The sequence below is a fragment of the Ochotona curzoniae genome, unplaced genomic scaffold (genome assembly GCF_017591425.1).
Source record: "Ochotona curzoniae isolate NIBS_2020 unplaced genomic scaffold, NIBS_Ocur_1.0 scaffold_2587, whole genome shotgun sequence".
In the NCBI taxonomy this organism is placed as follows: Eukaryota; Metazoa; Chordata; class Mammalia; order Lagomorpha; family Ochotonidae; genus Ochotona; species Ochotona curzoniae.
Genome location: NW_024467096.1, coordinates 223,116 through 247,445, shown reverse-complemented (window position 1 = coordinate 247,445; position 24,330 = coordinate 223,116). Strand labels below are relative to the sequence as shown.

Genomic DNA, 24,330 nt, shown 5'->3' with positions numbered 1-24,330 from the left:
GCTGAGATGTGTGGGCCCCTGCTACCCACAAAGGAAACCCAAAAGGAGATAGCCAGTGGGAATAAACCAACATTAAACCATCTGAGGAGTAAACCAACAGAGGAAAGTTCTGTGTTTCCCTCTCTCTAACTCAACCAATAAATTTTAATATTTAAAAAGTTCAGGTAAGGGAGGAATGAAAGATGTTTGACAGTAGGAAAGTGGAGACTGAATCCTAGTCCGATAAACTTGAGCTGCTCAAAACTACTGAAAAGAAGTATCCAGTGTTTGCTCTCCAGTGCATTTTACTGAGAATCTGGAATTATTGCATTTAGTCTTTTTGGTTACAGTAAGGTGTGCATATGAATTCAATGTTCAGGAACTTGCGTGCTTTTCAAATCATTACCAGGAGATGTGAGTATGCCTCATAAACCCATCTTTTTTTTTAAAGATTTATGAATTTATTGGAAAATCAGATATACAGAGAGGAGGAGAGACAGAGAGGAAGCTCTTCCGTCTCCGATGATTCACTCCCCAAGTGGCCGCAATGGCTGATGCTGTGCCAATCCAAAGCCAGGATCCAGGAACTTCTTCAGGGTATCCCACACAGGTGCAGGGTCCCAAAGCCTTGGGCCGTCCTCAACTGCTTTCCCAGGCCACAAGCAGGGAGCTGGGTGGGAAGTGGAGCTGCCAGGATTAGAACCGGTGCCCATATGGGATCCTGGCACGTTCAAGGCAAGGACGTTAGCCGCTAGGCCTCACATAAACCCATCTTGAGCTAGCCTTACCCTCATCTTTCCCTACCCTAGGTCTGACATTGTAAATTCAGGCTCTTGAATGAGTAACAGTGATGTTGCTTTCATGAGTGAAGGGATATGCATATGACCTACAAACACAATTAAATGATATTTCTAAATTGAAATTTACACTTCGGAATCTATAGACAAAACCAAGAGCAAAAGCTATATAATTTGAAGAGAGGAACTCTTTCTTCCCATCAATCTCTTTTCTAAAAATGGATCTCCTTTCTAAAAGAAAAGGCTGCTAAATCTGAAGATGTGTCAGGGAATGTGTTGACTTGCTTTGTTTTCTATTGATGATTTCTCAGGTTTTCAGAGTTTGGTCTGCTTGAAAAAAAAGAACGGTAAAATTTAGGCAATTAATCATTTGTTACTAAAATCCAGTTCCTTTATAGTTTCATTTGCACCAGATATTACACATTTAGAATTTATTGAACTATTCCATATATAAGTGCTTACAGACTTAGAATTTTTATATAGAAAATCTTTTCACAAGCAAATCAAGTTTAATTATCAACTCTTGCATTCTTAGAACGAGAGTCTTGAGATGGCAAAGGGCAGTAAGTAATTTATAAGGAGTATATTCATATACATAAAACAAAAGTTAATGGAAATTTCATGTGATGAAAACACTGCATGGCTTCAGACTTTTGCATCAAAATAAACTTACAATTCCACTTTCCCATGGCTGTTTTTGAAGTTCTCTGTAGGGTAGATACATAGATAATGCGTGTGTGGTTATATATTTATTTCCTCACTCACACATTTTTTTCCACAGAAAAGAAACCCAAAACAATTTTACACCTCTAGCCAGAAACATATTTGCTAAGCCAGAGTTTTAGGTGTGCCATGAATAATGTAGAATCAATTAAAATGTTGTGAAAATGCAAAGGACAGGCACTTGGTACACCTGCATTCCGTTTGGAAATGCTCATGGTCACATCCTGCCTCCTTCTGATCCAGCTTCCTGCTAGTGTGGACTCTGAGACTCTAGATGACGGTTCAAATCCTTGGGCTCCCCCAAAGTACATAAGACCTGATGGAATTCTCAGCTTGTGGCTTCTGTCCAGTCCAGCTGTGGGCTTCTGAAAAAGAACCTGCCTCTTCCTCTCTTTGTCTTTCAGATAATCTTTTTTTTAATGGAGACTTTTCTTTCTTTCTTTCTTTTCTCTCATATCCTCTTCCTCTCCTTTCCTTTCCCAACCTACTTCCTTCTCTCCCTCATTTGTTTTCTCTCTTTCTCTTCCCCCCTCCTTTCTTCTCCCCTCCCCCCTCCCCTCTCTCCCCCTCCCTTCTCTCTCTCCTTTTCTCTCCTCCCTCTCTCTCACCCTCTTTCTCTCTTTCCTCTCCCTCATCTCAATCTCTAGCCCTAGCTGTCTCCAAGAAAGAAAAGGAAAAAAAGGTGGGGGCGGGGGGAGAAACACACAGCAAGGGCTTCGGTCTGCTGGCTGTCATCCCAGATGGCCACAACAACCACCTGGGCTGTGCTGGATCATCTTCAGCTGCTTTCCAGGGCTCATTAGCAAAGAGGTGGATCAGAACCTGTGCTCATATGGAATGCCAGCTTTGCAGGCAGAAGCTTAACTTTGCCACACAACACCAATCCCTCAAATTTTGAAAAGTGTTTTATTCAAAGATGACTATAACCAAAGCAGGCAGTTTCAGACTCTTAGCTTTGTGAACACACAAGAACATCAGATGCATGCACATGGTTCTGCTGTGACACATCTTCTACCACCACAGCCTTGTCCCAGAGCAGCACAGCATCAAGCTCATGAGCAAAAGCAGGCTCAGTCACATGAGGAGCACACCTGCTTCCACAAAGTCACATAATGTCCCCATAGCCACAGTACCTGGCTTTCCTCCCACACATGTGTGTTCTAGGGAATCCTCACTTGGATCCTGGGAACCCACAGACCACCCATGACAGCTCAGCATCCATGCAAAGAAATTTCTTGCATTCAAATATTTATGTTTCTGCTTTGTTTCCTTAACAGTAAACTTTCTGAGGATAACAGTCATGTCTGAACCAATGTCAGATGCTCCAATTCAGATTGCATTTATGGGTTCTTCAAAATGTCTTGGAAAATGGAATTAGAAGCTAAGTTTACTTTAGCATACAAAAAAAAAAAAAAAACTTGAAATCTAAGCCTGATTTCTTTTTCATATTTTCCATGAAATTTTTTTAAGATCTTCCAAAATTACGTGCTTCTTAAGATGTTTGAATAAATGTGGAGATACAAAAGGGATGTGCCCAGAATAAGGTCATGACAAGCTTATAACATTTGGGTCAGGCCTCCTAGCCTCTCTCTCTATGAGACATGCACAGATGCTACTGCACCTGCTGATGAACCTAGCCTTGGAACCACTGAGCAGCACAGGACAAGAGGCTGGGGTTGGGAATGAGTGGGGAGTGGGAGGCCAGAGAATTTGAGGTAGCAATGAAAAGACTCCAGCTGATGCCCTAGTGACCCCTTCTGTCCTTCTACTAGGACAGTTTAATGAGGTGTAGGGGTTTATTCCCAGATCGCAGCCACTGCCCTCTATGGACAGAACTGGGGTTAGGGCTTACAGAGGGCCTGTGTCCCCTTCCCAGCTGAGGGCCCAGCAGCAAGTCTCCTGGGGAAGCAGGCACAGCATCACTGACTTGTCCATTGGTCTAGCCCAGAGTGGTGGCTCAGAAAGCTGTGGGCCTGGCTACCCTGTTGAGGCTTAGCCCAAGGCCAGCAGTGTCTCAACCATCTGTGGTGCTGAACAACTCGCGCATGAGGGGGGTGGCGAAGGGGTGTGTGTCCTTGATTCGCAACAGTTTCTGGGTGTGCTGAGCATTGATGGTACGAAGCTCAGTCAGTATCGCCATGATCTTCAAGAACAGGAAGCTGTGGACCAACCAGAGGAAAGAGTGATGATGCAACTGCCCTTTGCCCAAGCCACCAGCCTCAGACCACTCTCAAGTCAATCGAGGCTTGACTGACTGAACGCCTTAAGCTTCTCTTCCAGTCTGGGAACAAGAAGGGCAGCACGGACATCAAGATACAAGTAGCAACCATACTCTTCCCTACTCCCACCCATCTGCATGACTTCAGTCTTGGCACAGAGGAACCTCAGTGGGAAGATCAAGACATTAAGACACACACACACACACACAAATGCTTAGATAATTGTGTGGCTGGGGCGGAGGGGTGGGAGCGGGAAGGAGGAGGTAGCGAGCAGCTTATTACTTTGGTTAAAATCCAAAGTCCAGGTCCAAGCAGAACAGTCTGGGGAGGTTGGGCACTGCAGCACAAATCCCTGCCCAACTCTAGCTCTGAATCTAGTGTCAGACATAGCACAAGTGTCGGCTTCCCATGATGCAAAAGACAGCAGCACCTGCAGCTTTAGGGCTGCTCACTGGGGAGGTGAGAGCAAGTACAAACAAGGCCACCCCAGCATCCCAGGATACTGAGCTCAAACAAAAGCTGCTGTGGGCCAAAGAAGGGTTGCAGTTTGAAGTTTACCCAGTGCTGGTCCTACACCTTAAAGCCTTGGGCTCATTCATGAGTCTGTGGGTATCAGACTAGGCACTTAGAGTTAGTGAAGATGTGAAGTCTGGGGGCCAAGGCCTAGGTGTCCTTTCTGAGTTGTGACCATACACACTGAGGGTTGTCCAATCCCGTGTGTGTGTGTTTCCTTAGAAGTCATTCAGTAGTTGTCTAGTGCTTGTGCTATGGACTTGGTGGCAGGTCCACCACCTGCAGAACCTTTGACCTCACCCTCTTGCCGGATGGTGGTGGTATCCACTTCCTAGGAGTGTTTGGAGGATTAAAGGTGATAGTCTATGCAAGCTTCTTTGTGCCAGCATTGACACCTGTCAGTACCTGGTAGCTATGGTCCATTTATTTACAGTCACCATTACTCATGCTATCACTGTTACATTGCTATCATTGTGCTATTGTCAGCTGCTACTACAAGACCCTGCAGGGGACTCAGAAGAATATCTGGTTCTTTGCACCCTGTGATGAGCAGCCTGGGAAAGACCCTGGGCAGACAAACATCTGACAATCAGACACAGGCTGTGGTTCCCTGGTGACTTGGTGGGCAGTCAGGATTGACCACACAAGAAGCCTCAGAGAAGATGACCGTCTCTATCCTGCTCTCCTAGGCACACACAGACAGAGCCCTCCCATACACTTCCTCCCTTGCTGCTGTGCTCACCGGTGGGTAGGCTGGGGACGATTGCATTCAATGTAGGCCTTCAGGGTGATGGCGAATTGCTCCTGCAGCTGGTCTATCATGCTGTGCTGCACCACACCTGGACGGTCTGTGAGAGAGTGTGTGTTGGAGGTGGGGGTGGCAAGTGGCGGGCAGCGGAGGAAGCAGTGTGGGACAGCAAGGCAATGGAGGCAAAAAGTAGGAGTAGGAGCTGCCAGCTAACCACCTTTCAGAGCAGGAATCAGCTGGCAGAGAAGGGAGGGAAGACCTGGGCCTGGCAATGGGCCCACTGACCCAAGAACACAGCTGGACTGTGGCTGGCAAGCTGACTGGGCATGAGGGGGGAGCAGGGGTATTGTCTGGGACCTTCCATGGGGAGGGCACAGCAAGCTAATGGAACAGGGAGCTGGCAGCCAGGGGGAGGCCATCACCTGGGGAGAAAAGGGAGATGGCCTGCATCAGCACATACTCCTCCTTGTGCAGCTGCAGCTTCTTCAGCATGTAGTGGAACTTCAGCAAGGGATCCCCGTTAAGCTGCTGTAAGCCATCTGTGTGCGAACGGGTATGGGATACAGGAGCAGCTTTATAGCATGCTGACCCAACACCCAGCCTTCCCTCAGCAGGGTCCATCACCTGGTTTTTCTGCCCTTGGTCCCAGTACCCACAAAACCCAGGGTAGTGCCCTTCCTTCCCCTCATTGCTTGGTTTCTCTCCCTTGGCCAGGGCAGACAGGCAGCCTACAGGTACCTTCAAGGGTTTCCAAGCAGTAGGACAGCCGGCCACACTCCCAAGTCCAAGTCTCTGCATTGAACACGGTGTTAAATCTCAACAGGCACAGCTCAAAGGTGGCTCCCTTCAACAGCGAGATTTGGTCCTCGATGGGCAGGTCCCTGGCAGTGAGGAAGGGGAAATGGGGAGGATGACAGCTTCCGCAGCACAGCACCAGCACTTACCACCATAATCGAGGAAATGGAGGAGGGACGCGAGTGAAGTGAGGTTGGCTCCCATGTCCAACCATCAACGCTCCTCCTGATGCCTGCTGGCTGCCTCCCATCTCAACACATAACTCTCCGTTACCATGTTCCTCTCCTCTCTGGAGGCCTTCACTGACCAGCTAGCCTGACCTAGCTCCTCCAACTCCCTACCTGGCCATGGACCTATACCTGACTCCTTGGCCCCTGGCCTTTCATGTTCTGCTTCAGTCCCCACCACTCTGGGAATGGTTGTTCTTGAAGCTTTTCTTGGTAAGCCCTGCTAGTCTTTCAAGCCAAGCTATTACCTCCCACAAAGCCTCCTGAGAATGGAGACCCTCTGCAGGTGCCACTCCTTTAGCACCAGCTCGAGGCAGCCTGCCACACCTGCTTCTTGCTCTCTCTGTTGTACTCAACAGGTACACAATCTGATTTCTACCATTTCTCTCCAGACAGCCTGGAGGTCTTGAGTCCTGCTTTCTGGGGCTGCATAGCAAGTTTCTGCTCTTCGTGGTTCCACTGAGAGTCTTCTCATCCCTCCTCACTGAGGAAGTCACTCCTGACATGGAGTAATCTCTGGGAGCCTAGGAGTGAGGTCCATTTGGCTGGTTGGATTTTCAGGAAGCCTTGGTGCAATGATGATCTTAGAAATTCAGGCTCTGTGGTCCTCATGCCCACCCTCGTTCTGACTCCACAATGCTAAGCTACAAATGTTCTGACATTGCGCTCCTTCCATGTCTTCCCAGGGCCTGCATCAGGACCTGGTCAATTCTGAAGTTTGAACCCTGCTACTTCCAAGTCTGTCATCTACCACTGATTACCTGTGACCTTGTACAGATGTCTTAACCTCGGTAAAGCTCAGTTTCTGTATATTGAGTGAAGGAAATAGTGAGGCCTGGGGTCTTTGTGCTCAGGACTGATGGTCACCAAAGCCTTTACTCTCATAATTAAGACACCTGTTGAAATGCCTGTTCAGACTCCCACATCACACACTGGAGCACCTGGGTGGTCAGATGCCTGGTTCCAACTCCTCACTCCACCTTCCTGCTAATGCAGATTCCAGGAGGTGGCAAAGATGTCTCAAGGAGCTGGGTTCCTACTACCCACTTGGGAGATTTATGCTGAATTCCTGGCTTGTCAGCTTCAGCCCAGTCCAGTCCCAGCCCTGGAATGAACCAGTACATAGGATCTCTCTCTCTGCCTCTCAAATAAATACATATTTTTTTTAAAAAATGGTTAGGAGAGGCAACAAATGCCCCCTGCCCTGGTGGAACAAGACATGTCCACAGGGATCTGCTAGTGCCCAACTGGTAGGCAGGCTTCTATCCCTGCTCCCTTGACCTAACTTAGTACACCCTGAACCCATTTCAACCTGTTGCCATCCTCTCTCCAGTACATAAGTTATTCATGTCACCCGTGAGGCCACGGTGAAATTCGGGCCTCCTTTCATGTGGGATTCAGCCCCCCTTTACCGGGCTCAATACATGAATGGGGCCAACCCCTGGGCCGACACTGCAACACCATCTGCAACCCCGACAGACTGCTCCTCAAAGGACAGGAGTTTTCTGCTCACTCTGGTTGCCCCAAAGTCATTGCTTCCATACCCAGCCTAGCGGAGACTCAGGATCCCCCATCACGTGACCTCAGGACTTTTTCAGCTTTCTCTTGGCAGCCAACTGCTGGAGATGCAGCGTCTGTTCCTTGCCCTCTAATCTCTTGCCTTCACTCTCTACACTTCCTTTCATTTCCTTCCATCTCATTCTTTGCACTGGAACTGTGGACTTGGGATTCCTGCCTTTAAGAGGGGGAATAGGGAAAGGAATTTGAAGCCTACCACATGCTGTGTGTTGCTCAGATGTTTTCTTGTGCCACACAACAGCCCTGTAAATTATGACGTACTGGCTGCTATCTGCCAGATGGAAAGGCTGTCCTGCGATTGGCCCATAAGCACAAAGTGAATGAGACACAGAGCAAGGTCCCTGTTCTCCAGCAGCACTGGTGTGCTGGGGGCAGAGTGAAATCAGATGCTCTGGTGCCAATGTCTCACACATCCAGAGGGCTCTCCTTCCCTGTCCTTGAGCCACTCGGCCACTTCTTGTTCCTTCCCACACCCATTCACCCAGCTTCATGTCCTACCTGAAGTAGGAGATGACTTTAGCGAAGTTGATGATGCCTTTGAACATGTAGGTTGACATGTCAGCCAAGTGGGGCAGCAGAGAGAAGATCTCTTTGCCACCTCTGTCAGCTGGGGGCTTATAGTTCCACACGCTGCCGTCCTCTCCCCGCAGCTGCAGCGAGAGCTTCAGGGTGCCCATCTCTTCCTGGAACTGTCTCAACCTGTTTGTTTCTTCCTCCGATAGGGCCTGAAGAGATTCTGAGATCTCAGAGCCACTGCCAAACACCTCTGGCAGCTGGGAAGCAAGCCAGGAGGTGGAGAGAAGACACAGCATGTGTTGCATAGCCCACACTTGCCCTCCTTTGCTCCCAGCCCCAGTGAGCCAGTCAGCCAGCCAGCCACAGTCCAGGAAAATGCACAGTTGCAGGTGCCTCTCCTTCATACACACATGCGAAGACACACACACAGCACTTATTTCACCTCCCTGGCTTTCTACCACATGGCATTTTCAGGATCTCTTTAGTAGCAGTTGCACACATCCTCACCCAGTCAGAATGGAAGGAAGAGGAGGTGTTCACCCTACTATGGCCCAAGCAGCCCTAGACATTGGGCCCTAAAGACTCAGAGAGAAGGCTTGGGGAGCTACAAATAGCCAGAGCTAACTTGAGGCCTCTGGGCTAATGTGGTTTTCTGAGCTGGGAACACCTGTTCATACAGATCACCCCCCATACCACCCCTGAGCCCATCAGGCCTTGACCCTATGTTCACAAAGCAATGAATGCAGCAGCACAAAGCAGTCAATTAGCCTTTCCCTCCAGTCATCACTCACACCCAATTCCCATCTGCTATGGAAAGCACAGAGTACCCATTCTCACACATGAGCCCAGGCAAGGGGAGGGGGATGCAGGGGAGATGCTTGCCCACCCCACAATTTAAAATTAAGCAGGACTGAGTTAACAGGGATTTGCATTTCTAACAGCCCCAGGGCTACTGATGACCCAGAGACTACATCTGTGCAAGCCCTGGGATTCTGAGGAATCCTGAGTCCAGTTTGGAGGCCTCCTACCCGAAAATTCTTGAAATGCGAGAAAGTAGAGTCGAAGGTTTTCATTTGCGCGTCCATCAGTTCCTCGATGATGAGCCGCTGCTCCTGGCTCAGCCCCTGCATGCCCGGTGGCTGAGCCTCCATCCGCTCTCTCTTTTTCCTCTTGATCAGAGCCCGTCTCTGTGCCACGGCCACGTCGGACATGATCACTGCAGGGACATCAGAGCAGGCTCAGCACTCAGGTCCCCCACCCACCCCCAGGCTGCCTGCAGCTCCTGGAGAGTCTCCTAGAGAACCCTCTCTCTGCAGAGGAATGCTGCAAGTGAAAGGGGACGGATGGTGACAAGCAGCTTCCCCTTGTCCATCCTTAGGGGGACAAGGGGAGTGGGTCCTCTAGAGGAACACCTGTGTGCAGGCAGACGGGAGGTGGGGCTGCCCTGCTTTCCTCTGTGGTGTGCTTGTGACCCCAGGGGGGACCCTGGGCGAATGTGGGGTATCAGCATTCAAGGGCACTGGGATTGCATGAAGGCCTTGCAGCTGACTATGACCTTATACAAGCTCCTTAGCCTTGTGGACCTCAGCGGCTTCCCTTGCAGACCAGAGCAGAGAGGTCTGCCTCTCCCCCTGTTAGAATGAGACCCTAAGGGCTGTGCGTACAGCAAGTCCCTAGAGACCTGGACCCACGGCTTGGTGAGAAATGGCAGTTCCAGCTGTGCCTCCTGCGCCTAGAGCCTCAGATTCATAGGTGAATTTCTGGAGCCACGGCTGCTGGGGTGCTCAGAGGGTAGAGAACCACAGGGCTCTCTGCACCCCACTACTGAGTGAGGAGCTTTCCAAAGGTGGCAGGACATACTACCTGACAGTGTCTGGAGAACACCGTGAGCTCCAGCAGGCCACAAGCCTGCTGCAGACCAGCAAAGCACTGGATACTGTAGCCTCCGGCCCCTCGGGGGGCTTTCTGAGTGAACCAGGGAGCATAAATGCTAGTAGACTTAAGGCTGAACAAGCAGGAATCACCTATGGCAAACAGCTCCTCTAATTACGAGCTGGCTGGCTGAAAAGTCCGGGTTGCTATCACATCCTGGTAGTCTGCAGTATCTGCGTCTGCCCACCCTCGCTGGGTTGCAGCACCAGGGTGACAGCTACGAAGGGACCAAAAAGAATCACAAGGCCCAAGAAGAGAGACGGGACTGGGTTTTGGCTGGCGATGCCCAAGCCTCCCAGAGCCGAGAGCTGGGGGCGTGCCCTCCACCCAGGTGCATTGGCAGCACAGCCGCAAGCTCCCCCTGCATGCGGCTGGCTCTGATCCCTTTGCTACAAACTGCCACGCGCCCTTGCACTGCGCACGCGACTTGTCCTGCACCCCAGCGTCCCTGCGCCGCTCCTGGGCGCACCTGTGCGGGGCACCCCTCCCTCCCGGCCCCCTCCCCGTCCCACTCCCACCACTCACTTTCCTTCCTCATGCCGCTTTCCAGGCACTTGCGCAGGCGGCAGGCCTGGCACTGTCGTCGGGTCTTCCGGGTGATCTCGCAGGCACCTTTCCGGAAGGGGCACCTCAGCCGGGCGTTGCGTTTCACAGCCCTCCTGTGGGAGAACGAGAGCCCACGTCTTGGGGGCTGCTTCAGGGCTGCGCCCTTCCCTCTCCCACGCTCCCTACAGCCAGCCGGCATTGCCTTTGGTTTTCATGGGCGAGGTGCGGGTATGGTTTCTTCCTTGGGGTCCCGGGACGAGGGGAGCAAGAAAGGTGGCCCTCTCTGCCAGTTGCCCGGCAGAAGCCGCTGAGCCACTCTCTCCGGGACACTTAGTTCCACACCCCAGGCCCTGCTGTCCCTGCACCTGCTGTGTCCTCCTGTTCCACATCCTTGCTGTTTGCACAAAGATGGGCCTCTTTCCAGATTTCTCCCTCTCAGAGAAGGAGATCTGAGGACACTGACCCCAGGAGTGTACCTAGGAGGACAGAGTGGAGGCTCCCAACTGTGAGAGAGGCCGAGAGCCTGAAGGCCTGTAACGGAGACAAGCGCTGGGTGCTGCCTCTGCCCAGCAGCCCGCGGGATGGCTACCTTTGGGTGACTGTGGCCAATGCCCAGGGCTGTGGGCTGATGGTGTGGCAAAGGAAGAAAGCTAGCCCTGGAACATGGGAAGCAGTCCAAGGGCGCAGCAGAGTGAGGACTGGACTGGGTGGTTGAGCTGTGCACCCTTGTCTTATAACTCCAGACTGTGTCTTGCAGCTTCCAGGACCTGAGCCTCCCACACTGCCGCATTCCATAGGGACCAACCTATGGGTCACTTCTTTACAGGCACTTTTCCCCACCCTGCTGGCCCAGGTATTTTAAGACCCCCGTCCCAACAGGTGTAAGAGGGGAAGGGGGAATCACAGGGGAGGTACACTACTAGCGCATATAGACATTTTACAGAGCTTTGCAAAGTTAGTTGTCAAAACCCTGTGGAATTCATCATGTCATCTGCCTGGTGAGGAGAAGAAAGATCAAGGCTCAGGGAAGATCCATCACCATCTTTCTCCAGGGAAATAGCGTAAACTTGAACTCAGGTCAGCCCTTCGTCAAATCCACGCTCTTACCCACTATAGCACATTGCCATTCCCTCCAGGAGTCCCAACAATAGCAGCTGAAAGGGAGTAGGAAGTAGAGGAACCCCCACAGCCATCTGCATGGGGGGGTCCTTGCACCATCTGCCATCTGCACAGGGCTGCTTGAACACATGTTCCAGGCAGGTCTCCACCCCCACCCCTTCATGTGGCATGTGCCCAGCTCAGAGACTCCTGGTGTTCCTTGCAGGTGACCAGTTTGAGAGTAGGCATGGGCTGACCTGGAACTCTCCTCATGCATTCCTTTCTCCCCTCCTGTCTCCACCTTTCTTGGTCTGCCTTGCTTCCTCCTTGGTCTGAGTGCTGCATGGAGGTGGCCTCGCTGGGCTGGCTTTGCCCATTCAGATTCTTGAGCTGGACAGCATGGGCATGTCTGTCCAGGCCTGCTGTGCTCTAAGCTGGGACTTTTCAGGCCTTCATTTTCTGATCCTCCCAGTTGGTAAGGGAGTTTATTTTCTTTCACCTACTTACTGGCATTCTTGACGTGAGCATTCCACAAAAATCTATATGAATATTTGCCAGGTGGATTTTTGAATTTTGTACTCTTTTGGTGACTGATTTGCTCTTGTATTTCAAGAATGCATCTTAACAGAAAGGGCAGCTTTCCTGAGTTAAATTATAAAACTGAAGCTGAGGCTTTTTCTGAGATATAAATGGCTCCAGGGAGACAAATTAGAAGTCTTTGACTGGGGCCCTAACCCACACCCTGAGCCTGGGAGAAGAGTCAAGTGGAGGCCCTGAGGCATTGCCCGAGGGCTGATGGTAGAGCAGGGTGAGATGTGGCCCAGCTTGCCAGTGGTGGCAGGTGCTTGAGGACTGAAGGATAACTCTACCTGAAAAAGCCCTTGCAACCTTCACATGTCATAACGTTGAAGTGGTAGCCATTGGCCTTGTCCCCACAAACACGACAAATCTGGGGACCTTCTTCCTCATCAGCACTGGTGGTGGGTTTTCCACCCATGGAGTCTGCTTCTTCATAATGCACAAGGCCAACATGGTTCCCGCTTGCTTCAGTTCTCACCTCCAGGTTTGTTTCTGGGCCTCTTGGACTAGAAGCAAACAAACAACAAGTACATGGAATGAAAGGACTGTACCATGACAGGTTGCACTTGGAACAGTCTGTCCCCTGTGCATGGGCGACCCAAGAGCTGACATCTCATGGAATAAATATGAGTAAATGATTGAGGCTCTCAGAAAAAATGTAATCATGACATTTTGGGTACAACAGTAGGGCCTTCTAATCAGAGGCCCACATGGACATACATCCATTCTCAACTATGTGAACAATATTGAAAATAAAATTTAAATAAAAAAAAAGTCAGGTTTTGGAGAGGACATAGGAAAAGACACATGGGGAGAGAAGGAAGAGATGGGAAAAAGATAATGCTAGCTTTAAAAAAAAAAGATTTATTTTAATTTTTATCAGATATACAGGAAGAAGGAGAGACAGAGAAGAAGATCTTCTGTCGATTGATTCACTCCCCAAGCAGTAGGAACAGCCAGTGCTAAGCTTATCCAAAGCCAGGAGCCAGGAGCTCTTTCAAGTCTCCCAAGCAGGTGCAGGGACCCAGGCTTTGGGCCATCCTCGACTGTTTCCCAGACCACAAGCAGGGAGCTGGATGGGAAGGAAGCAGGGCTGATGGGATTAGAACCAGTGGCCATTTGGGGTCCTGGCACGTGCAAGGTGAGGATGTCAGCTGCTAGGCTACTGTGCCGGACCCAAGACAAGGTTATTTTGTTTGGATCGGAGAGGTGATTCTTGAGTGAATTAAGGTTAAGAGGCTATGAGCTGGTCAAGGGCCTGGCAGGGAGCAGCTCAAAGGCCAGACTAACTCCTCAAGAATATTTCTGGGATGGGGAAGATTCAGGGAGGATGGTTCTGCAGATGTGATAGGAGAAAGCTGGAAAAGTAGGGCAAAATGTGAGGCTTCAGATAAGTTGCCGAGCTGCTGGGGAGGAACCAGGGCCACAGTGCGGGAGACAAACACCCTGCAGAGCCGGAGTGTGGGTGGGTTGGCAAAGAACCTGTGCCTGCCATTGTTCCAGGTGTCCTTCTCGCACTTAGATTCCAGCTCAGGTTCTGCATACAAGAGACACAAAGATGACCAATGGAAGTTGGAGTCAATCCTATTCACCAGTCGCTCCTTGCACTGACTGCTAAGGCCAACCACCTCCTGATGCTGCTGCTTTTTCTAAAACCAGAAAGAAAGTGCCAGTGAAATTTCCAGACATAAAAACATATGTTTTTAAGGTTGTGACAGATGATGGAAACTTGACAGATCCACCTATAAAGTGAATAAGAAATTAATCTGAACCTGACCTTAGCCCTCCAGAGAGCTTGAACTGAAAAGGTGTCGTGGGGAAGGTGGATCTTCCCTTTCCTCATGTAAGCCTTCAGACAAGCGTGTACGCTGTGCGTGTTCATTCTTGACATCCTCAACCCCACAAGTGATTTCAAGAGTTGGTAGGCTTTCCCAAACACTCAGTGAAGCGGGTGAAGGTCCCTCTTCCTCTCTGGGGAGCTCGTTTCCTGCTTTCCAGCAGGGCTCTGATAACTCCACTGATAATTGCCAAGAAATACAGGCAAACACAGATCATGAGACAAAGACTCCCACAGCGCCACAAGTCAGCAAGAACAACTTAGCACAGGAGACCTACACTGACTCAGTCACAGGCCGAGAAGCGACAGGAGACCTGCACAGAGGCCCTGCATTATCCAACACAGAACGTGTTTAAATAAACACGTTGAAGATGTATGTGGCAATGCAAAGACCATAAAATGACTACCCAAGCAGATCTGAAAAATGGATAATTATTACCTATAAATCCAAACAATGGGGGCCTGGCACAATAGCGTCTCTGTCCTTGCCTGGCATGCATCAGCATCCCCTATGGGTTCTGGTTCATGTCCTGGCTGCTCCACTTCCCTTCCAGTTCCCTGCTCAGCTCTGGCCATTGAGGCCATTTGGGGAGTAAATCAGCAGATAGAAGATCTTTCTCCCTGTCTCTCCTTCTCTCTGTGGATCTGCCTGTCCAATAAAAATAAAGAAATCTTAAAAACATAATGTCTTGGGAGTTAGAAAAATCAAAATGTCAGGAGACATCATGTCAGCTGATAAAATGGTGGTAAATTTAATCCAGTGAGTGAAAGGGAGATTTGCTGCATGGCAAAAACCGATAGGGAACAGAACCCTTGGAGTCTGATAGAAATGGTTTTGAACTGAGAAGGGGGCACCAGGTGGTGCCCACTGCCCTGCTTCTATGCCAGGCTGACATCAGTCTTCCTTACAGAATGATGCCCCATGGAATGGAAATGACAGTGGCAGAGTGTCTGGTATATGTCTACCAGATATCTTTTACATGTGAACTTAATAAGACCAATGGCTATGTGCATTTGATTCACTGCAGCTGTACTGACTTCTGACAGTTGTACCTGCCCCTCTCTGCACTGATTTGGGAATTATGGAGAAAAGAAGGTTGAAATGACAGTTGCCTGAAATCATGGAAAGTAAAATACCCTTCAGTGAAGCCTTGACAAAAAATTTCATTGTAAATTCTAATGTTCAGGCTCAACAGCAAAGAGAACTATATTCACAGCAAGGGAGAGTCAATAAGTGAATGAATAAATCAATGAATGGCCTGTTACTGGATGGCGAGGCTGGCACATTGGGGCTGCGTGGGCACACACATCCACTATGCCTCAGCGTGGGTGATCAGCTGATGCTGCCAATAGCTAGCAGGAGAGTGGAGGTAGAACATGAACCAAGGGCTGGCTGGCTCTCAAGCCTGTTTTAAATTCAGCATCTTGCTGTGGTGTGCACGAGATTTGTGTGTGAGTGGGTGATTATTAACCTGCCCTCATTTCCTCACCTGCCGGCAAGCCCAGACAGCCAGGCGGCATTCCTTCAGGTGTGTGTTCCTTGGGGGTAGTGAGCCCCCTTAGGAGGAAGGGGTTCCTGAGTTCCTCACATCTTCCTGTCTCAAATGGGGGAGGGCAGAAGAGCCCATGGAACCCTGGCTACCACTTCAGCCGCACTGGGACGCTTGTAGTCCTGGGTCCTCTATGGGGGTGCCGGCCTCCTGGTCTCAGGCTATGATTCTGACCCACAGAGTCAGAATCACCTGCCTCCCAGGTGCATTAACAGGAATCTGGATTGGAAGTGGAGCAGCCAGGAACTAAACCGGCATGCACATGCGTTGCTGGTGTTGCAGGCCAGAGCTTAACCTGCTGTTGTGCCCAGTGTGACACAGGTTAGGCTCGGCGTGCATGAAAGTGCATCAAGGTTGGAAGGGTGTACTGGGGATCAGCCCACTGCAGACAGAACGGACCAACGTGGCTTGCGGGAAATTCCTGGTGAGAGTTTAGTGGGGACCCAATGGAGAAGCAGCCACCCTTCTGTCCTCCGAGTGCTTCTCTTCCTCTCTCCGTGCCAGGGAATGGTAACAATGAGAACCAACTTTCCTGATTAAAAACAACACCACGATTGAAAAAAAAAAGAGTTTAAATAGAGTGACTCTAAAGCAAGAATGAGAAACTCTCACTCTATACTGCTTATAAATACTCTGAAGAAACATCTGAGTTACCTTCAATGAAACCAGGAGAAAAATAAAAAGGCAGTTTTAATAATGTTATTAATCACTCAAGGACTGATCTAATGGAGTAAGAAATGAGAACAGACTTATTTTCGAATAAGATACAGTTTTTACAAAGCAGGCAGAAGTCACATTATGCAGAATCTGTAAGGTAACCAGCTGAAAACTCAGATAATTGGTGAGTGGTCAATATAAAAATAGGCTATAGGATAAATGCATAAGATCAATAGCTTTCTTTTATGACATTAATAAATAATCATAACACAAGCATAAAAGAACCATACGAGATGGAAGCAAAAACCAAATGTCCTAGGAAAAGTTACATGAAATTCTTGTGGGAATGTAATAAAATTCTCAAACCCTGAAGGCATACAAGGAAAGAAATATTTAACATTTTAGCATTGTAAACATGTCCAGTTTCTTGAAACTTATTTATAAATTTGCTATAACTTTTAAAGTTTTACCTTTGTTCTGCAATTTAGAAAAATTAAGCCTTCATTTGGGAAGAAAGCAGGCAGAGAAAAAAGAACCTCAGAGTTTATTAAATAGGAATCTTAAAGAGAAGGAAAATATCATCCCACCAACTTATAAAACCTATTTTGAATGTGCAGTATTTGAAATAATTGTTGCTTGTAGAAAACAAAACACCCAAATAAATGAGAATATATGCTGTAATTTAATATACAATGAGTGGTCATCCAAAATAATGAAGAGTGTCTAATACATGACTCTAAGACAATCTTTTATTTGGAGCAAAAACTATCTAGATCCTAACCTTACACTTTCACCACAATAAAAAGAATGACTCTACCAGTACATTATAAGTTGCCCACCAAAAATATCAGAAGTTGAAATTAAAGGCATACCAAAAACAAAGTTTGTAGCAAACATGGCAGTTATAAGGACAGTTGGGTGGGGATAGCCATAGTGGCACAGTAGGTTAAGTCTCTATGTGGACTTATATACACCAGCATCCCATTATCAGAGTTCCTGGAAGGTCCACCTTCACTTCTGATCCAGCTTCCTGCTACTGCTCCTGGGAAGGTAGTATATGTGGGTTCCTATCACCCAGTGCAGTTTTGGCACCTGACTTTGGGTCTGATCTAATTGCAACTTTTCTGGTCATTTGGGGAATAATTCATGATGTCTGTCCCCCTTCTTCCTCTTTCAATCTCTCCTCGTCACTCTGCCAAACTCAAAAGACAAATTAAAAAGCAAAAAAAACTCAAATATTTAGAAAAAGGACAATTTAAAATGAAGTAACATGAAAGTTCTATTGGAATATATATACAAGAAAATGTTCAACCTTACTGCTAATAAAACATACACATAAGTAGTAATAATATGTCAAGTCCAATGTGTCACCTAACATGATCTAGCAGGAGGAATATGACACAATCTACCTATGAATTACTCTGGGCAAAGAAATGAATGTGAAGCTTTTGAAGCTTTTGGCTCCTAGCACCACATTCCAGGAAACCCTGGGAAGAGAGAAGTGTAAAATGGTGCTTCAGAAGTGCTATCTGCCAAATCCAGAGCGGGTACATTGTTAGAAGACAAGAGACCAAGTATCCCTGACAAATAAATTAAAAGAAAAAAAAAGTGGAGGAATAAGGGAATTCTTATGAAGTCAAAAATATTTTTAAAAGTTTAAGAAATTTGGGCCTGGCATGATGGCTCAATGGCTAAATCCTTGCCTTGAACACAATGGAATCCCATATGGGTGCTGGTTCATGTCCTGGCTGCTCCACTTTCCATCCAGCTCCCTGCACGTGGCCTGGGAAAGCAGTGGAGGATTGTCCAAAGCCTTGTGGTCTTGCATCTGCGTGAACGATCTGGAGGAAGTCCCTGGCTCCTGGCTTTGGATCAGCTCAGCTCCAGCCATTGCGGACACTTGGGGAGTGAACCAGCAGACGATTCACTCTGTCCCTCCTTCTTTGTGTAAATCTGCCTTTCCAATAAAAATAAAAATAAATAAATTTTTTTTTAAAGTTTCAAAAAATTTTGTAGCCAAAAGCAGTGTGTGGAACTTGTTTGGATATTAAGCCAAACCAACCACTGAATCATCTAAAAGTCACTTAGTTTCCTCTATCTAGAGCATCATGTCATCTGCAAAAAGGATTGACTTCACTTTTTCCATTCTTATTTGCATGTCCTTTTTGTCTTCTTTTGTCCAGTGTCTCTGTCTAAACCATCCTGTACTATGCTCAATAACAGTGACAAGACTGGGCATCCTTGTCTGGCTCCACATCTTAGTGGAAATGCTTCCAGCTTTTCCCCATTTAGGATCATGTTAACTGTGGATTTGTCTTACATAGCCTTATTGTGTTTGAAGTATGACCCTTCAATATTTAATATTTCAACAATTTTTAAATATCACGAAGATATTGTACTTTAACAAGGGTTTTATCTGAATCTTTCATATGACTTTTACCCCTTAATCTGTTTATTTGATGTGTTATGTTAGTTGATCTGTGTTTGTTGAGTCAACCTTCCGCCTGGGAAGGAGAAGGACAAATTATCCCTGTTTTCAGATAATGCGATTCTGAATATAGAATAGCAACAACAACAACAAACTCCAACAAACTATTAGAATCAGAAAGTGAATTCAACAACTTGACAAGACACAAAATTAGCGCACAAATATCAACATTTTTATACATCAAGGATATTCTTACCAAGAAAAAAAAAACTTTTAAGAGCAATCTTATTTGCAACTTAAGAAAATCAAGTAACTTGCAATAAATTCCATCAAGGATATAAAGACCCTCTTCAATGAAAATTACAAAATAATAATAAAAATTAAGAAAGACTTACAAAGAAATGGAAAGATCTCCCTGATAATGGATTGGAAGAATTAGCATTATTAAAATGTGCATATTACAATGTAATTCACCTCAAACTACCAATGATTTTCTTCACAGAATTAGAAAAATCAATTGTAAGGTTCATATGGAAAATTGAAATTTTTGTTTTTGACCTGGAAAACAAACCTGAAGGAATCATAATATCAGATTTCAGGGCTTACTACGGAGCTTTGTCTATATTATGATATCAGCATAAAATACAGACATAGACATGAGGACTATTGAAACCAGATAGAATCCCTAGGATTCACCCAATCACCTACAACCAACTTGTACCTTTTAGTACAAAGATACTAAAATCATTCTTTGGCAAAAGAGAGTCTCTTCAAGAAGACTGGATTTCCACATGCAGAAGTTTGAAAAATTATAAAAATTGACTCAAAAGTGATGAAAGATATAAGGTCTGAAACCAAGGAACTCCTGGAGGAAAACTAAAGCACATTGTCATAGATTTTTGTATCAGAACCCGAAAGACAGATGATAAAAGCCAAAACAGATGAATAGATAAATGGAATGATACCAAACTAAGAAGCTGCAGCAGAGTGGAGAGAGAATTGGAAGAATGGGAGAAAATATTTGTAACCCATGCATCTGATGAAGATTTAAATGACAGAATCTATAAGGATCTCAAGAAATTCAATAGCAAAACAAACTCTGTAGTTAAGAGATGGGCAAAATATCTGATTGAACAAAATTTTTTTAAAAGATGAAATATAACTGGCCAAGAAACACATGAAAAGTGCTCAGTAACACTAGCCATTAGCAAACTGCAAATACAAAGCACTATGAAGTATCATCTCCATTTAGATGTCTATTATCAGTAACTGAAACAAACAAAAAAAAAGCTGACAAGGATCTGGAGAAAGAATATGCACTGTAGGTGGGAGTGCAAATTAGAACAGCCAGTATGGAGAATCCTTAAAAAAAAATAAACACACCACATGACTGGACTACCTTGAAACATAACCAAAGGAAATTAAACCTGCATATGAAAGAGATACTTGCATTCCCATGTTTGTTGCAGTAATATTCATAATGTCATAGATACATCATCAACCTAGATGTCCATCAATAGACGAATGGCCAAAGAAAATATGGTATATATGCCCAATGTAACATTACTGGGGCAGAAAAAAGAGTGAAATTTGGACATATGCAACAAAACGGATGGAACTGGGGATCACTGCACTTGGTGACAAGCCAGAGACTGAAAAACAAATATCACGTGTTTTCTCTCAAATGAGGAAGGCTACATCTAAGTGGAAAAATCCTTAGCTGCCAGCTTATTTAGTATGTAGATACTTCTGAATTATACCTCTTACATAAGAATAGACTTATTTCCTCATTTTATGATATTTTTCATGAATCTCTAATTATGTGATAATTAGATAATTAGATAATAGAGCCACCCAGCTTTGAAAAATAATATCTATGTGTTTAAAAGCAATGTCAACTATGAAGAAATATGGCAAAATGTTAAAATTGTTTAGATTTTAGACACTCACAAAAGAAATTTCACACTGGATATTACATTTTATTAAGGAATTATTTATTTTTAAAAGTCATGGTTATGTTTCTAAAATTAGAGCTCCGAGCAATCCCTTACCTTTTATTAGAGAAATACACTGAAGTATTTTTGGGTAAGATGATATATTTGGAATTCGTTTAAAAATAATCCTTTGAGAGTGGCTTCCTTGTTAAGTGCAATGGTCACACTACTGCTCCTGCTGCTACAACTAAAAGAAATGTTGGTAAGTCAAAAAAAGTCATCTTAGAAAAAAGATGAACTGTGAAAACAATAAAAACTAGGTTAAAAACTGAGTTTCTTGAGAAGAGAGAACCTTTTGGATGAAAGCTGCCCTCTATCTCCTCTTTGGCAGGATTTTGCAATTCTAGGCATGGGCAGAGGGTCAGTCTTAGCCCAGAAAGGAGACTCTATTCTGGGAAAGAATGAATTAGTATTTGGTGTTTATGTGGGACTACCATGAAATATTAGAAAGTCAAGAAGACCAAAATATATGGGCGATTTTTCCCAGCCTCATGGATGATCCATGATATCGATGGGTTCAACAAGATAAATGCAAAAGTATAAAATATGAGCAACTAGGCTAGAGCCCTTATCACAGCAACATGTTCCTGCTGAAAACGAAGCTAGAACCAAATTAAACTGATGCTGAAGAATGGCAAGATCATATTGGATGGAAGCACAGTGAAGTCATTGATGCTTTACAAAAAGGTTACAGAGATGTGCCCAGCGCAATGGCTCAATGGCTAAATCCTCATCTTCAATGCACTGGGATCCCATATGGGCACTGGTTCATGTCCTGGCTGCTCCATTTCCCATCCAGCTCCCTGCTTGTGCCCTGGGAAAGCAGTGGAGGACAGCCCAAAGCTTTGGAATCCTGCACCCACGTAGGAGACCAGAAGAAGTTCCTGGCTCCTGGCTTCAGATCAGCTCAGGTCTGGCTGTTTTCCTAAAGAAAATGTGAATTAAGTTTCTTCTGGGAAAGCAGCAAAGATCCCCAGGGGTAAGATGAGAGAAGAGCACTGATATTGGAAGAGGATGGAGGAAGGCAGGGTAGTTTGGAAGACGTCAGGACTAAAAAATGGACCAAGGAAAGGATATACAGGCAGCCTTGACGTGTTCCAGTTGGATGAAATCCCCTTGTAGGCTGTAACCAACAGGTGGCCTGCAGGAGGCTCAGCACAGGGACCCTTAAGGGCACCTGCCTTGTTGCTGGGAGACAAATCAGGGAGAATTTCAGGTTGTACATAAGGCTGGTCGGGACCCTGCCTCAGTCCCCAAGACCCTGGGCTTTCCTATTGCACAGAATGTCGAGCCATGAGACACAGCACAGTCAGTACAAATGTGTAGGTGATCTGAGCTAATTCAAGGACGTGGAGCAGGTCACAACTACAGTCTAGAAACAAGAATCCCCAAACTGTGTGAGGACATGTGTTCCTCTGCTGAAGAAATAGGCGGGAGAGAGGGGAATGACCAACGGGAAGACCCTGGGAAGAGACTGTGCCTGCAGGAAAGCGAGAGGCCAGAAAGCATCAACCTTTGGAGCCAAATATTTAGAGACTGCGTAGGAGAGCATGTGGGAGCGGCGCTGCCCACCAGTGTGGGTGCCAGAGACCAGAAATTGGGCATGAACTGGCAAATGGCCACCTCCAGTGCCAAGCAGAGCAAGCCTCTGGAGTTTGCTGCTAGGTCGGCAAGTTTAGCAGAGGTTGCATCAAGAAGAAAAGTCCCACTGACTCATGGAGAGCAAAGTGAGGGAAAAGGGATGATACAAGGGACTGGAACCGCCACCAGGGAGCAGAGAGACAGAGAGGGAAAGCCAAGAACGTCAGAGTGGGGGCATCTAGAATGCTACAAGGGGCAGAGAGAAAGCTGAAATCAAAATAAGGCATTGGCACCAACAATGGGCCAGAGCAGGAAGATGGAGTGGGAGCCCAGAGAAGCCACAGGTGGTAGGTGGGTTTCTTCAGGGAGCCCAAGGAAAGAAGGGGGAGGTTGAGGCCCCACAAGAACCACTGAGGCAGGCAGCCCAGCGGTGAAGCTGTCGGCTGTCATGGCTGACAGTGGAAGTGATAGGCCACACTGTTGGGATTCAGGGTCCTTTAATCACCTCTTCCTGACCTGCCCAAGGATCCTGAAACTTCTGCCTCAAGGCATCCTTTACAGCCAGCCTGTCTCTGTAGCCCTTTGTCCCATAATGGATTCTCCAGAGCATCTCCCTAACTCACACAAGGGCCTGTGGCTACCTCTCTGGTTCAGAAAGGAAATGCAAAGCAATGCTTAGCTTAGTTCATGGACAGTCCCAAGTGGTCTTAATCAGCTCTGATTCACTCTGAAGCTTACACAATTTAAGAAGTTCCCCCCACCCCCCTGTAGGAGGTGGAGGGGAGCTTGTGGGATAGCCTAGAATCTATATCCTTCCCTTGCACACACCAGGATCCCATATGTGTGCCAGTTTGTATCCTGGCTACTCCACTTCCCATCCAGCTCCCTGCTTGTGGCCTGGGAAAGCATTTAAGGACGGTCCAAAGCCTTGGGACTCTGCACCCATGTGGGAGACCCAGAAGAAGCTTCGTGGCTCTTGATTTTGAATCAGCTCAGCGGCCATTGCTACCCCCTGGGGAGTGAACCAGCAGATGGAAGATCTTTCTGTTTCTTTCTGTATATCTGCCTTTCCTTTAAAAAAAAAAAAAAAAACAGGGTTTTTAAAAAAGTCCTTTTTGTTTGTTTTAAGCAAAGAGCATAAAATTACAAGTACAAAAATGAGATACCCAGAGGAACATATTCTTGAGAAGAAGAGAAGGAAAAGAAATCACACTGAATTATAAATATTTTTAAAAGAGCAAGTTAAAAAAAATCACAAAATCTAGAAAAATAACTTAACATTTTAATTAACTGCCTAGCATGCCTCTAAAATATAATTTTAAAAATTTTGACTGTGCCTGGGCAGAGGTAGCGCTGCTCGGTCTGCAGGGGCCTAGCTTTGTTTCTTGGCCACACAGCAGCTCTTCAATCCTGCCTGAGTGGCAGCCTGCTGTCTATCATGGCAGGTGGCTGCTGTTTTTTTCCCCAACAGTTGAGTGAGAAGAGAATGGATGAGTTACAAGGTAGGAATTCAGTACCTGTGGTTTTGACCAGAGACCTGCCAAAGTTCTTTTCTTTGAGGACAGGATTCAGGACATGCTTTTCAGAGAAAGGTGTTATTTTCAGTCCCCAACAGAGGAAGCTCAGGGTCCTGTGAACAGTCCTAGGAGGGACGAGTGGCGTCACCTGTGTGTGTTCCCAGCTGCCCACCTCCACACATGCCCGTCTTGGAGGCCCTTAGCAACACTGGCAGGATCTCCTGGGGCGGGATGATTGGGAGCTTCTGTCCCAACTCCTCCCAGCACAGCCCCCAGCCACAGCTGTCTGAGGGCCTCCTGGGTGACCCCAAGCTAACTGCTGGGACAGAGGAACCCCCAGGGCATCCTTTCTGGGGCCTACGAGTGGTGGCACAGTGGCACTCTCCCAGTGATAGGTGACCTGGGAGACCTGTCTGCTCTTAGTGACTCTGAAATGCTGGACAGACAGATGGACATAATGAAACCAAAGGCTCAAATGGCCGGGCAGCTGCCTGTGTTGCTTCTGTATTCAAATAC

The 24,330-nt window shown here is 46.9% G+C and overlaps 1 protein-coding gene across 1 annotated transcript; it reads right to left on the bottom strand.

Moving 5' to 3' along the window:
* Nucleotides 1-3,421: 3,421 nt before the first annotated feature.
* NR1I2 (nuclear receptor subfamily 1 group I member 2) lies at nt 3,422-12,683 on the bottom strand. The gene is made up of 8 exons (XM_041003002.1): nt 12,541-12,683; nt 10,553-10,686; nt 9,124-9,311; nt 8,078-8,352; nt 5,718-5,860; nt 5,402-5,518; nt 4,974-5,079; nt 3,422-3,658 (listed from the first exon to the last, which is right to left on the bottom strand). Exons 1-8 carry the CDS (start codon nt 12,666-12,668, stop codon nt 3,514-3,516), a joined length of 1,236 nt encoding a protein of 411 aa, XP_040858936.1. The 5' UTR covers nt 12,669-12,683; the 3' UTR covers nt 3,422-3,513.
* Nucleotides 12,684-24,330: the final 11,647 nt, after the last annotated feature.